The 15295-nt window shown below is 35.6% G+C and overlaps 2 protein-coding genes across 2 annotated transcripts; one reads left to right on the top strand and one right to left on the bottom strand.

Annotated features, from left to right (window-relative positions):
- The first annotated feature begins 9089 nt into the window (after nucleotides 1–9089).
- On the top strand, nucleotides 9090–9638 carry LOC120138483 (potassium transporter 4-like). The gene is made up of 2 exons (XM_039153937.1): nucleotides 9090–9304; nucleotides 9385–9638. Exons 1-2 carry the CDS (start codon nucleotides 9235–9237, stop codon nucleotides 9621–9623), a joined length of 309 nt encoding a protein of 102 aa, XP_039009868.1. The 5' UTR covers nucleotides 9090–9234; the 3' UTR covers nucleotides 9624–9638.
- A 3704-nt stretch (nucleotides 9639–13342) lies between these two features.
- On the bottom strand, nucleotides 13343–14894 carry LOC120138586 (non-specific lipid transfer protein GPI-anchored 30-like). Its single transcript, XM_039154035.1, has 3 exons — nucleotides 14784–14894; nucleotides 14300–14675; nucleotides 13343–13482 (listed from the first exon to the last, which is right to left on the bottom strand). Exons 1-3 carry the CDS (start codon nucleotides 14892–14894, stop codon nucleotides 13358–13360), a joined length of 612 nt encoding a protein of 203 aa, XP_039009966.1. The 3' UTR covers nucleotides 13343–13357.
- Between the last annotated feature and the right edge of the window lie 401 nt (nucleotides 14895–15295).

The following is a 15295-nucleotide window of genomic DNA, read 5'->3' as shown; positions in this document are numbered from 1 at the left end:
AAATGATTTCTTGTCACTAAAGCACAGTTAACCCAGATCTTCTTGACTTTGAAAACCATGATTGCAACCGAACAGTAGTGTGATTGAGGTGTCATTAAGCTAATTGGAATCAAACTCAACAATTTTATTAACATATAGCCCTTCTTGCCTTGGGCTATTCTGTAAATTTGGTTTGCCTCTGAGCTGAGTGTAATCGAACTCAAAGGTCTTCGGTTGGCATATAGCTCTTTTCGACTTAAGCTATGATGCAAATGATGTGCGTTGGATCTTAGCGTAGTAAAACTCAAAAGTCTTTGGTGACAGATAACCCTTTTAGCCTTGAGTTATGTTGTAAATGATGTGCCCTCGAAGTTGAGTGTAATCGAACTTGAGGGTCTTAGGCATATAGAACTTCTCGACTTAGGCTATGCTGAAAATGATGTGCCTTGGAGCTGAGCGTAGTCGAACTCAAAGGTCTTTGGTGACAGATAACCCTTTTAGCATTGAGTTATATTGTAAATGATATGCCCTCGAAGTTGAGTGTAATCGAACTTGAGGGTCTTTGACAGATAGCTCTTTTCGACTTAGGCTATGATGCAAATAATGTGCTTTGGAGCTGAGCGTAGTCAAACTCGAAGGTCTTTGGTTGGCAGATAATCCTTCTCGACTTAAGTTATGCTGCAAATGATATGCCTTGGAGCTGAGCGTAGTCAAACTCGAAGGTCTTTTGGTCACATATAACCCTTCTAGCCTTGAGTTATGCTGTAAATGATGTGCCCTTGAAGCTGAGTGTAATCGAACTCGAGGGTCTTTGGCAGAGAGCCCTCCTCGACTTAAGCTATGCTGCAAATGATGTGCCTTGGAGCTGAGCGTAGTCAAACTCAAAGGTCTTTGGTTGGTAGATAACCCTTCTCGACTTAAGTTATGCTGTAAATGATATGCCTTAGAGTTGAGCATAGTCGAACTCAAAGGTCTTTTGGTGACAGATAACCCTTCTAGCCTTGAGTTATGTTGTAAATGATGTGCCCTCGAAGCTGAGTATAATCGAACTCGAGGGTCTTTGGCAGATAGCCCTTCTCGAATTAAGTTATGCTAAATGATGTGCCTTAGAGCTGAGTGTAGTCAAACTCGAAGGTCTTTGGGTTGCAGATAACCCTTCACGACTTAAGTTATGATGCAAATGATATGCCTTAGAGCTGAGCGTAGTCAAACTCGAAGGTCTTTTGATGACAGATAACCCTTCTAGCCTTGAGTTATGTTGTAAATGATGTACCCTCGAAGCTGAGTATAATCGAACTCGAAGGTCTTCGGTTGGCAGATAGCCCTACTCGACTTAAGCTATGCTGCAAATGATGTGCCTTGGAGCTGAGCGTAGTCAAACCCGAAGGTCTTTTGTTGGCATACAACCCTTCTAGACTTAAGTTGTGCTACAAATGATATGCCTTGGAGCTTAGGGTAGTCGAACTCGAAGGTATTTTGGTGACAGATAACCCTTCTAGCCTTGAGTTATGCTGTAAATGATGTGCCCTTGAAACTGAGTGTAATCGAACTTGGGGGTCTTTGGCAGATAACCCTTCTAGCCTTGAGCTATATCATAAATGATGTGCCGTTGAGCTGAGCGTAATCGAACTCAAAGGTCTTTGTTGGCAGATAACCCTCCTCAACTTAAGTTATGTTGCAAATGATATGCCTTAAAGCTGAGCGTAGTCGAACTCGAAGGTCTTTGGCATATAGCCTTTCTAGCCTTGAGCTATACCACAAATGATGTGTTGTTGAGTTGAGCGTAATCGAACTAAAAAGTCTTTGTTGGAAGATAACCCTCCTCGACTTAAGTTATGCTGCAAATGATATGCCTTAGAGCTGAGCGTAGTCGAACTCGAAGGTCTTTTGGTGACAGATAACCTTATAGCCTTGAGTTATGTTGTAAATGATATGCCCTTGAAATTGAGTGTAATCGAACTCGAGGGTCTTTGGCAGATAGCCCTTCGCTACTTAAGCTATGCTACAAATGTTGTCTTAAAAAATGGCTTCCCTTCGCAAGTCTAAGCCGGTCATAGTTCTTCAGGTGGTTCATCTGAGCGGGTCTGAACCAAATGAGACGATCTCTGAATGACTCCCCTTTTACAGAAAACCCACTGATAAATTTTGACATCCGGATATCTTCCTTTGTGGAATTGAAATCTGGCTTGAAGACATTAACTGGAAATATGATGCTCATTGTTGAGTTGAGCTGAACTGGATTTATTCTGATAATGCTGATATCTGTAGATATGTCATGTCGATTGAGGTATAGCTTCTCACTGCTGAGTTAAGCAACCATCATCGTTCTTTAAAGGCGCTTGTGAATCGAGTATCCTTCATCCTGAATTCGAAACTTGACTCTAAAAGCTGCAAAAATCATGTATGCTGAAATGATGAATGTTATGCACCTAAGTATGTCTAAGATGCATGCACCATGAATGAATTATGTGTTATTTCTCGAATGGAGTCTCGTGCTTTGTCTTCCAATCTGGTCTTTGGAATCAATCGTGCCCCATTATCATTTCGAGCTTTGACTTTACAGACCTTTCAAATATGAGACTGTTCTGTTTGAAAATGTTTTTCTCATTTCTCATGTTTTAGAAGGGAAAATGATAAAAATGTTGTAAAAATATTGCTCCTTAATTCAGGCTCGCAATCGAATAAAATTATAAACATGAGTTCAAAGAATATCAAAGGAATCAATAGCTCGCTTAATGCTTCCAGAGTTATAGCTCTTTGACAAATATTTAAGTGGATGAGTTGGCTTTAGGTTGACCTACGATTTCAGCCATTAATTTTTTTCACTTTTTCGGTCATTGCAACATGCTTTTTCTTTGGCTTGGCATTTTTAATTGGATGCGGACAAAATGACGCAACTAGCATTATCAATTACTAGACCTTGTATTTCGGTTCTCTAAAATCTTCCATTTGTTCAAGTTTTGTAAGCTCATCTAATAAAGGTAGTGCAAAAATATCGGTCTAAAAATGAAATTCTTGAGTGCTCGTGTGTATTTGACTATAACATGTGTTCCTTAACTCTCTTAGTCCATCTTTACCGAAAATTTCTTGCTTAGATAAATTTGATTTAATTTGTCGTTATCTGGCTAGCTGAATCCATAAAGCCGGGGCGTTTAACCAATTGCTTTAGAGGGACAACTTAACATTATAATCAGTTTTATCAAATTAACTGAAGGGTTCATCTCATCACAAAGTCTTCGGCCGGACAATAGTAGTGGAGCAAACACCGAATTGCCAAGTGTTCGAGCAATGTCATGGTTTGAACGTAATCTACTCATAAGGCCAAGGCTTTCAAGTTTCCTCTATAACCAATTACCTTAGTGGAATAGCTCAGCTTTACGGATTTAATTTTCTTAAGATTGTCAAGAAGAACCTGTTATAGTCTAGGTGTTGTTGAAAGTAAAAAATTTCATCTTTAGAGTTCAATTTTCAAGCAACTGACCTAAACCAGATTCACTTACTCGACTATTCCATCTGTAAAGATAATGATCATCATTGAACGTCTTAAACAAAAAGTACAATAATTGTCATATGCAAATGATGCCCCATGTTGTCCGCACTTTATGAAAGGAAAATGATATATTGGCTAATTGCAAGAGCAGGGTACGGTGTTTGAGGGTATATTCTGGGTAAGGTCAAGGTCCTTGTTTTAAATCGTGTTACTTTGTCAAAGATCTGTAACTTTGAACCATTTACAAAGTTTCTTAATTTAGTTGATATTCAAAGAATTGCAAGTTTGCAAATGTGATTCATTTCTCGTCATCATTAAAGTAACATAAATTTATTCAAATGTTCTTACAAAAAACTTGAGAAAAGATGAAAAAAAAACAAACTCAAATAGAATACCTCAAATTTGAATAAGGCCTCATAAGGATTCCCCATTTGCCATGACTCTTTCTTCTTTGGGAGTGTCATTGCTTTCATCATAAAATTCCAACTCTTTTCTGTCCATCATTAGTTGGATCAAGGCTCTAAATTCGGCACATTCTTGTACATCATGTCCATCTTCATTGTGATAACAGCAATGGCTGCCACCTTTGGAATCTGACGTGCTAGGATGTGGTGCAAGAAACCCCACATTTTATTTTCCTTCATACCCAAGCAAGAGGTGTCTTCACTTCGGAAACTTTGGTTTTGGCCTTTTTACCCTTTTCCTCGGTGATTGCACTTTCTTGATGATTAGGTAGAGGGTTATGTGCAACGTGGGGTGATTCTGAATTGTTAAAATGAATCCAACCCCTGTTGCGCATCCTTTAGATAACCCTCTTAAATGGGAGGCAATTTTCAATAACATGCCCTGGAACACCGCCATGATATTCACAGTGCGCATTTTTTGTTATACCACCTGGGGTATGGGGGCTTTAAAGGTATCTCGGGATAGGGTGACACCACATATGCGTCAAATAATTGTTGGTAGAGCTCCTTATATGTCATGGGAATGAGATCGAAATGCTCATTTTCTCTCCTTGGTTCTTGCCTAGAAGAGGGTACAATTGCAAACGATTTTAAAATGTTGATGATCTCTCCTTTTTTCTTCTTCAGATGAGGATTTACACTCGTCCTACCTCCTGGTTTAACGGTAATTTCTACCCTCGTTGTTTTAACCTCTTCATCAAATTTCGGAATGCGGTAATTATCTGAATTATCTTGAAGTACTGATAAGATTCTGGGTGAGACAACCACTTGCGGGGTAGGTGGCATGGTTACCCATTCCGATGAGCCTGCCCCAGAGCACTTGTCTAACGTAGGCCAGCTAACTTGGCAACGATCTGATCGACCAAGGACTCTTGGCCTTTAGTGATTGCATCCAGGGTACTCTGGCCTGATTTATCTTTTCTTCTAATTCTCTCTGGAGCTTCAACATGTTCTCTTTGATCTGAGTAATTATGGCTTCTATCTTCTTTTCGGTTTGAATGAGGATGACATGTGTCCGAAGCTTGTGAAGGTATGTCCAGTGTTTGTACCCTTCCGTTATGAAAATCTCTTGTTAGTTCGTGTGAATGCAATGAAAAAAAAAGAAAATTATACGAAATATGCAAGAATGCATGATGCATGAAATGTTCGAGGCATTGATCCAAAAAATGTGCATGTTATTCTTAAAAATCCTTATTGGGGACAAAAGTGTTTTATCTTTTAAGAGACAAAAATATCCTGACAGCTTCTGACATGTTAACCAGTCTTCTGCCTTTGTCTGTCACCGGTTGAATAACCTGTCAAACTGCTCTGGCTTCTCTGGACGAATCGTGCAAATATTGAGTTGCTTTTTGTACTGGCCCACGAAGTCTCGAATGATTGCATCTGGCATTTATCTTTTGTTGAACCTGTTCCCAATGAATATGTCACTGGAGCCCTCAATTGATAGGAACTATGTGAAGTTCATTTGCCTGTTTCTTGAATTCATCAGTAATGGTCTCCAATTTCAGCTATCATTTTGCCATTATTGTCTTTGAAGAGACTCCTGAGATCAGTAACCTTCATTTTCCCCTGCAACTTATGCCAGTCAGTTCTTCAAAGATAGACTTTCATCGTGCGTGATGTAGACCCGGCTCATTCCGAGTCCTTTATAATACAGCAGAGTGATATACTCTTCAATTGTGGGCGCCACGTCTTCTGGATTGAATATGACACATAGTCTCTTTGTATACTATCCTATGTATTTTCATCTCTTGTAATACAACCCCTTTGTCCATTAATGCAGATTATTCATGTTTAACAAACATATTTTTGGTAGATCAACACCTCTTTTAAATGATGCAAGTGATGGAAATAAAAAATAAAATAAAATAAAAGAGTTAGTGAGGTGAAAATAATAAAAAATAATCATGAAAAAATAAAAGTCCTACCCCACATGATGTTTACCCCACATGCTTTAATTCCTACCCAGACATGATCTTTATCACACATGCTAATTTCAAACAAATCCCAACTGCATATTTGTCTAGTTTGCATGCTTTGAACAGAAAGTAAAGCAGGAAACAAAACAACCTAGGGTTTGAATGAGGTTTTGGGGTGGGCTTTAATTCCTCATACTCTCCCGGTTTAGGTTATAAAAAGGTACTCGAGTTCTCCTTGCTGGTGCCCCCTTGGGCCTGCCAAACCCTTAGTCCTAAGCCTATTACAAGCTTGTGTGGACTAAGTTAGACTCGAGAGGACACATTCCCTTATGCCCGCACGGTGAATAAATTCACACGAAGACATAAGGTATATGAATCCTGAAGGCTACTTGTTAGGCCTGTGCGGGGAATAAATTCTCACGAAGGTGCCGCTTTTACCCCCACTTAAAAGGGTTTGGAGCTCGGGTATAGAGCCAGAGATGAAAACTTTGAAAATCTGAAATCATTGAAAAAAAACGTCAGTACAATTATTTACTTGAAAAATCATCAACGGTAAATAATTTGAATCGAATAAATAAATCGAAACTTAAATTTGTAATTTTTGCTCAAAAAGACAACCAAAAATTAATTTCGGCCTGTCTCACTTACCTGTCCCCAGTAGAGTCGCCAAGCTGTCGGAACCGTCTTTCGGGTGGGCTCGAAATTGGGCTTCGACTTGGATTAAATGGTTTGGAGTCGCCACCGACCATTTAAAATGAATTTAGGTGGCTAGGATACCATCTTACCTGATATACGTTGTACCAGAAACGTGTCGGGTTCGGAGTCAGTTACGGTCAAGGAAGGATTAACACCCTTGTACCGCCCTTTCGGTACCAATTAATTTGTAGGTTGTCTTTAATTACAAAAATTGAAAATTTAAATTGAAATTTAAAAATTCGGTTTGAATTGCTTACCTTTGGTCAATTGGAATTTTTCTAAAAAAAAGGGTCAAAAAATGTTAGAGAAAAAAAACTAGTAAATAAATATTAAGTAATTCCAAGAACAAAACAAAAGAGAAATAACAATAAATAAATATAACACCAAAATAATAAATCAAAGAAAGAATAAATAAAAAATGAATAAAAAAAGTCAAAAAAGGGAAAAAGAATTTTGAATAAATAGAAAATTAAAGAGAGGGCAAAAAAATAGGGAAAATGAAAATAGAATGAATAAAAAGAATGAATAAAACAAAAACGTTAAATATTAAAGAATAAAATAAAAAAAATTATTAAAATAACAAAAAGAAAAAAAAAGAAAAATAATAATAAACAAAAAAGGACCAAAATGAAGAAATAATAAATCTGATATCCAAATTAAATCATTGAATTCAATGGCCAAAATATACGAGATGTAGCTTACAAGGACTGCAGGTGTAGTATGCCGACGCGAGAAATCACGCAAATGCCCCCTACTGAAACTACGTCGTTTCACTAATTGTATAAAAAGCCCATATGAGAGGCATATATCACACAACTCTCTCATTTTACTATTCCCCTCTCTCTCTACAAGAAAATACTCTCACTTCTCTCTATGGCCATCCCACCGATGGGAAGCCGGTTGCTCGACGCCGTCGTCCACAACCACCGACGACTGAAAAAACTTAAACCCTTCAAAATACTCCTCTCCAAATCGTGAACCCAAATCCGCCCCCTAAATCACCAAAACCAAACGCAGTAAACGTAGATCTAAAAAAACCTTCGTCACCTACCATTCTCCGGCGACCTTTCCGCTTCCGATGGCCCTTCGTGGCTTAGATTGGGGCTTCTTGCTTTTGTTTTTGTTACTTGGTTGATGTTTGGTTTATTTTGTGTTTCTCTGATTTGTGTATAATGTTGTATGTTGGGATTTTTTTGGCCGTTGGTTTGTTGTGGTTTACTGCTTTGTTCTCGTGGCTCACTGTTGATGACGTTCCATGGTTCTTTTGTCTCTGTGATGGTTGGCTTACTGTGTTTTTATGTCCCCCGTTGATGGTCCTTGGTTCTCTGTGTTTGAGGGTATTTATACCCTCTCGGCCGGTGAACGTTGTCGAACCTCACAGGATGGGTCAGTCCCGTTTGGTGGCGATTTTCAGTCTGTGAGAGACTGGGCTGTTGTGACTCGATTCTTGCGAGATTTCTCGCTTCGAGCACCGGGGATCCCAGTCGATGGACGTTTGGTCGTTCTGTGCATAACTCCTCCCATACGGCGCTTCTCTGCTTGGATGAGTAAACCCTAATTTAAGGATTAGGCTGAGTCAGGCCCAACCCTAATTGGGTATCTGGACCCACATACATTACCTCAACTTTGGACCTAAAAAAAGAAGAAAAATGACAAGTAAATAATAAAATAAAACAAAACAATAATATTAATAAAAATGAATATAATAACATATATATATACCCTAATTGGGTATCTGGACCCGCATACATTACCTCAACTTTGTACCTAAAAAAAAGAAGAAAAACGACAAGTAAATAATAAAACAAAACAAAATAATAATAAAAATAAAAATGAATATAATAATATATATATATATATAGTATAAAAAATTATTTTAAAACTACATAATATATATTAAAATATTTTCAAAATCATATATTATATATATTTTAAAATATTTTCAAAACTATATATTATATATAGTTTTCAAAATGTTTTAAAAAACTATATATTATATATTTTTAAAATGATTTTTTCAAAACCTATATATATATTATATATATTTTCTAAAATGTTTTAAAAACTATATATTATATAATTTTCAAAAACGTTTTAAAAATTATATAATATACATATTTTCAAAAATGATTTAAAAACTATATATTGTATACGCATTTTCAAAAACCATTTGCAAACTATATAATATATAAATATATAAATATATATATGTATAAAAATATGGACGAAAATTAGTGTCTACAATTATCAAGTTCTTTAGAGTGACTGGTAAAGATGGCTGGATTTCTCTCGGAGGGATTCTTCTTTAAGTGACTGGTAAAAGACTAAATCATGGATTTTATTTTAACCGACTTAGATAGTTGTTGATTTGAATTAGCATTCATATGCAATTTTTGGGTCTCACCAGGCACTGAAGCTATGTTTGCAGACGTTGGTCATTTCACTTCCTTATGAATTAGAGTAATTCCTTCTTTGTTCATCTTATTTTTTTCACTCCTGACATGCGAAAGTAAACTATGGATTTATGCCTTGCCATATAAGCCTAATCCCCTTGCCATCTTAATCCACGTCTGTGGAACTTAATAGTGAACTTTTGTTTGATTGATGTATTAGAGACTTGATAATTTTCCTGATTGTGCTGCTTGCATTTGCATTTGTAGTATACCCATGTTTGGTTGTTCAATACATGGGTCAAGCTTCCTTCTTGTCAAGAAACCTTCAAAAGATTCCCAACAGTTTTTATGACTCAATTCCTGGTTAGTGCAATCTGACATAAACTGTTTTGCTTCTAAACATTGTTATATTATTTGTATAATTTATCATTGTATCATTGCAGGTTCTGTTTATTGGCCTGTCTTTGTAATTGCTACCCTTGCAGCTATTGTTGGGAGTCAGGCTATTATAACTGCCACGTTTTCTATAATAAAACAATGCCATGCCCTTGGATGCTTCCCTCGAGTTAAAGTTGTTCACACCTCAAAACATATATTTGGCCAGATCTACATCCCAGAAATAAATTGGATACTCATGATACTTACTCTTGCCATAACTATTGATTCCAAGACACAACTTTAATTGGAAATGCTTATGGTAATTCATTCTATGATAACTCTCCCTTTCTCCTCAATATTCTTGACAAAAATACGATTAAATAATTAGTAAATTTGTGAACTAACGTTTTGGTAAGTTTATTATTATGGATTAAATTGAGTGTGAGTACTGATAGTGATCACATAGTTCAGATTCTAGAGATAGTTACTAACTTGCATTGAATGTTGTACTTTTCTTTAGACATGATGTTTCTTATTTGATCTTGGTTTTCAGGACTTGCATGCATCACGGTGATGTTCACTACAACATTTCTCATGGCTCTTGTGGTGATCTTTTTTTGGCAGATAAGTGTTTGGCTTGCTGTAGTGTTCCTTGCATTCTTCTGGCTCTGTGAAGGGGTTTACTTATCAGCAGCACTCATGAAAGTGCCTCATGGTGGATGGGTGCCTCTTGTGCTGTCAGTCATCTTTATGATGGTTATGTGCATATGGCGCTATGGGATTCGCAAGAAGTAAATTTTGTCATGCACAACAAAGTATCACTGAGAGGTTGCTTGGGTTGGATCCTAGACTTGGTCTCATGCGTGTGCCTGGGATAGGCCTCATTTACTCGGAACTGGCGACAGGAGTCCCAGCAAATTTCTCCCACTTTGTCACAAACCTGCCAGCTTTCCATAAGGTTTCAGTTTTCATTTGCGTGAAATCAGTTCCAGTCCCATGTGTTTCACCAGAAGAACGCTTTCTTATTGGCCGGGTATGCCCCCAGGCCATATCGTATGTACAGGTGTATTGTCAGGTATGGGTACAAAGATATCCAGCGAGATGATGGTGATTTTGAGGACAAGATTGTACAAAGCACAGCAGAGTTCATCCAGATGGAAGCTGGACAACCACAAGTTTCCAGTTCCGAGAGTTCATCATATGATGGCAGGCTGGCTGTTATAGGTAGCAGAACCATCCAATCAAGCTCGAGTTTAATAGTTTCCGAGAACGAGGATTGCTACGATATAGAGTCCATACAAACAAGCAAATCCAAACGTTACAGAGCTTGAGAAGTGCTCATCCTGATGATAAGAGTCAAGCAGTGAGGAGGAGGCGTGCGAGGTTCGAAGTAGCATTGAGTCCGGGTATGGATACGGGTGTGAGGGGAGAGCTGATGAATTTGATAGCGGCAAAGGAAGCAGAGGTTGCGTACATAATGGGACATTCGTATGTGAAGGCCAGGAAAAGTTCATCATATATGAAAAAGGTGGTGATAGATATGGGGTATTCGTTCCTTGGAAAGAACTGCAGGGGGCCTGCGGCAGCACTAAACATTCCTCACACCAATCTGATTGAAGTTGGAATGATATATTATGTGTAGTTAAAGTTGTTAAAAAAACAGGAACTGTTGGCTGACAATATTATTATTATTATTATTATTATTATAATATTATTATTATTATTATTATTATTACCTTTAAAAATTTAGTTTGAAAATGTAAAATATTCATTATAGACATTATGTTGTAAATTAAAAATATAAAAAATAATAATAAAAGTATGTTTTATCATAACTCACTATTAATATTTTGATAAATAAATCATGAATTTTATTTATTTTTAAGTAATTAAAATAATTTATCAAGTTTTAAATTATTTTTTAAAGATGTTAGTAATAAATTATTAAAATAAAATGTAAATACATAATTGAGAGGGTCTATGAATTAGGAAGGATAAAATTATAATTTGGTTCCAAATGCAAAGTTGAAAATAAAAAAATTAGAAATCATAGCTTTTGCAGTTGGTTTGAAACCCCTTTTCCACCGTAACATTTTTTTCATTTTTACCTGTTTGACACTAATTTTACAGTTAAAATGAAATTTTTAACTAAAAGTGATTTTAGAAATCATTACCGACCCGTTTGACAGGAACTTTTTAATTTTTAATGGGTTTGGGGCTGTTGGGAAATTGTTTTTTAGCTTGGGGTTCATGTTAATGGGAAAAGTTGACACATTTGGAGGTGAATTTATTATGAACCTGGAAAATTATGATTTTCCTTTTGTTCATTTGTTTTCAGCTGCCTTTTATTTTTCTGCTATTTCAATTTGTGAGTGTGGTTAATAAGGAAATTAGGATTAAATTAATAGAATTTATAAATTTTGGAGACTAAAAGTGTTATTATACCAGGTGAAATTAGACTTATATTTTGATTTATGACAAAGTGATTTGTTTGTAATAATATTTTAATTTAATGGCTAAATTATATATTTTTAAAAACATGACTTGTTTGTCTATGAACTAATAATTGAGTGGTTTAGAATGTAGTTTACCCTAAAAATAAGGTTGAAAAAGTAATTTTTTAATAAAAAATTAAAAAGTATATTTCAAATTAGATTAAAAAACTAAAACATTTTTAATATAAAATTATTAAAAATATTATTTAAATACCATTTAATTTGTATTTTTACTTTTAATATCATATTTAAAATAAATATTTTAAGATACTCGACACTTTTCAAAACAATGGGTAAAATACACAAATGGTTCTTCAACTATAATATCTTATTTCGTTGAGTCGTCTAACTATTAAAAATTACGAAAATGTTCTTTAATAACTGTAGGACATTGTTTTGTTGAGTTTCTCGAATATTAAAAGTTATAAAATGATCACTTGACTATTCATATGTTTCAAACTCGATATTTTTTGTTAAAAAATTGACAACAATATGAGCTGAATGTTAACCTACCGACTGTGATATGATGAAATCTAATCCTAAAATTTCAAACGACTTTTATATCACAGTCAATAGGTTAATATTCAGCTCAGATGACATCAAATTTTTAACAAAAAATGATGAGTTTGAAACATATGAATAGTCAGATAACAATTCTGTAAGTTTTAATAGTTGAGTGACTCAACAAAGCAACAACATATAACCGAATGATCATTTTATAACTTTTAATAGTTAGAAGACTAAAAAAACACTATAATCGGGGACCATTTCTGTACTTCACCCACAAAAATATTTCCTATAAAATCTCTTTTCCAAAACCTAACTAGGAGAAAGAACTAGCCCTTATAGTAAACTAAACTCCGAAGCCTAATTACTGTGTTTCCAAAAGAAACTGAACAATGTTTACCAAAAATGACAAATGCCTTGCTGGAAAATTTTTAAGGATAAATTATATATTTAGTACATAAACTATTAATTTTGATCTCGTTTAGTATATAAACTTTCAATTTTTTTAAAATCATACCTAAAGTTTTTTTTTCATTTTAATACATCGTCTAAAAATTTAACGCGTTTAGTACCTAAACTATTAGTATTGATCCGTTTTAGTACCTAAATTTTTATTTTTTTTCAAAACTTAAGTATGATTTAGGTACTAAACATGTTTTGGTATCTAGACTTTCATTTTTTCCAAAACTTAACGGCCATGTATTAAAATAAAATAAAAACTAAACTTTAGGTATGATTTTAAAAAAAATGATAGTTCAAGTATTAAAACGGATTAAAATTGATAGTTTAGATACTGAATGTGTAGTTTACCTTTTTTAAAAACTTAACCCAGAATTGAAAAGTAAGTCAATGAACGGTTTATATATCTGATTCGAATGAGGAAATAATAAGAAAAACAAAATACAGAGAAGTAATTGCTGAGACAACAAATTCGGCTCTGGTATATATCACTATTCAACATATCAACCTATCTTCTTCAATGATCAAATTCATCTCTTTCTTTATTCCCTTTACTCAGCACGCGTGTTTGTATAGTTCATATCCTCGTCAACAACAAACCCTGAAGAGCCATGTTTATGGCTGCAACAATTATGGTGCTGCTGTGTGATGGGAACAATGGGAATGCAGAATTTTCAACTGAGGTTTTAGAATTCGGAGAACCTGAAAAGAAGAGATAAAACTCTAGTTATACAACATGCGTGTGCCGCGAATAAAATATCATTGTGATTTTCACGAATAGGTGGCTACAATATTTTTTGAATAATCTCGGTGTCTAACGTTACAAACGTTACCACTTTATGTGTCCGGGACGTAAACACTGTTAATTTCCTGTGTTAAGTGATACGTGTCACGTTATAGTAATTTTAAAAATTCTATTTAAAAATTAAAATTATATTTTAAAAAAATACACAAAAACTTCAAAATAACCCCAAAACTTTAAAAACTTTTATTTCAATCCCTAAACTCACGTCGGCCGCCACCCTTTGCCGTTGACGAAGCTCCACCCGACCTCACCTACACCCCGACGATCAATTCCCCTATGAAATCACGATCGTTCGATGATCAATCGACATTTTTTACACCACGAACCTTAGGATAAAAATCGTGATCCATGCGATTCCAGATGATTAGGAGGATGGCAAGGATTAGTCAACAACAGTGGTCGTAGCTGGAAAGGGTGGCGATGGTGGGTTAATTAGGGTTAGGATTTTTATGATTTTTTTTTGTAATTTAAGAGAAATTAGGTTTTTTATAAATATAATAATATTTTTAATTTTAAAAATTCAAAATTACCAGAATATGATATTTGTCATTTAATGGATAAAACTAACGACAGTTACGGCCCAGACACCTAAAGTGGTAACGTTTGTAACATTTTGCACCTAGATTATTCAAAAGATACTGTACACATCTACTCGTGAAAAGTGATATATTTTGGTCACTTATTTTATATTTAAGCCTAAAAGAAAATACAAACCTGAAAGACAAACAAGTGGATTAACGTGCTGGCCGCAGCGTCCGGGCAACTGTTGAGCTTGTGTCACATTGATACCCGCTCGCTCAGCTTCTCTGCTGCTCCTGTTGCTCATCATACGGCACAAGCATTCGGGTTGGGATTTAATCACATATTTGAGAGGATCACAACAACTATCCGGCACATCTGCATCGTCGTTTCCATTAAGATAATTCAGGCAAGGAGCAAGCTGGTTTATGCATGAGGATCCGGTGGGGCTCCGCTGCCTCTGACTGCATCCCACCGCCGCCAAATTCGCCACGATCACTAGTATGGTTACAACGTAAATCCTGAACTGCTTCATTTTGATCTTGGTTATTTTTCCTTCGATTTGGCAACACTGTTAGACATATATATATAATAACACTAAAGTTTGGAAGTTGGTGATCTAACATGTGCCATGCAATTAGTTGACTCTTACGTAAGTTGGACTTTGGGTATTGGTTACCAAGTGCTGCTTCATTTGAGGTTGAAGAGGGCGGGGCGGCGGTGGCCGTTGGAAAGGTACAGCTAATTTCAAACCACTAGAAACTTCATTTATGGTAAGTAAACCATACATCAGATGAACCCAAATGTGTGTTTGGTGTTGTTGGTGGCTCCGCCTGAGCGCATGGATGGACCTAAAGGGCTTAGGATCAGGTGATTGTCTCTTAAATTTTTTAAATTCTTATATAATTTAGATATGTTCTTTGTACTTTCGGTTGAAAATCTATTTTTGTCACCTCTAAAATTTATAAATTCGTCTCCCCTTTAAAATTTTATAGATTCGACATTTCTAACATGAAATCATGCGTCCTCCCGCCTGAGCGGGCAAATACCAGTTGGTTGGTTCCCGTTCCATTGCCAAATTTGGAGACTGGTCAACGTTGAAGTCCTCATAATATTAATTAATTAATGACCATTGTATTTTATTTAGCTCTGAATGCAACTTTATATTAATTTAATGATAAGGTCTCCAAT

This window comes from Hibiscus syriacus, unplaced genomic scaffold (assembly GCF_006381635.1).
Source record: "Hibiscus syriacus cultivar Baekdansim isolate YM2019G1 unplaced genomic scaffold, ASM638163v2 tig00110694_pilon, whole genome shotgun sequence".
NCBI classification, from domain to species: Eukaryota; Viridiplantae; Streptophyta; class Magnoliopsida; order Malvales; family Malvaceae; genus Hibiscus; species Hibiscus syriacus.
This window is presented reverse-complemented; position numbering and strand designations above follow the sequence as displayed.

Bases quoted from the DNA above. Each gene is read 5' to 3' on its own strand.
- LOC120138483 (XM_039153937.1), top strand. From the start codon at position 9,235: ATGGGTCAAGCTTCCTTCTTGTCAAGAAACCTTCAAAAGATTCCCAAC. The intron at 9,305-9,384 runs GTTAGTGCAATC...GTATCATTGCAG, and splicing joins TTTTTATGACTCAATTCCTG to GTTCTGTTTATTGGCCTGTC.
- LOC120138586 (XM_039154035.1), bottom strand. From the start codon at position 14,894: ATGTATGGTTTACTTACCATAAATGAAGTTTCTAGTGGTTTGAAATTA. The intron at 14,676-14,783 runs GTAACCAATACC...TATGTCTAACAG, and splicing joins CTCAAATGAAGCAGCACTTG to TGTTGCCAAATCGAAGGAAA. The intron at 13,483-14,299 runs GTTTGTATTTTC...TCTTCTTTTCAG, and splicing joins TCCACTTGTTTGTCTTTCAG to GTTCTCCGAATTCTAAAACC.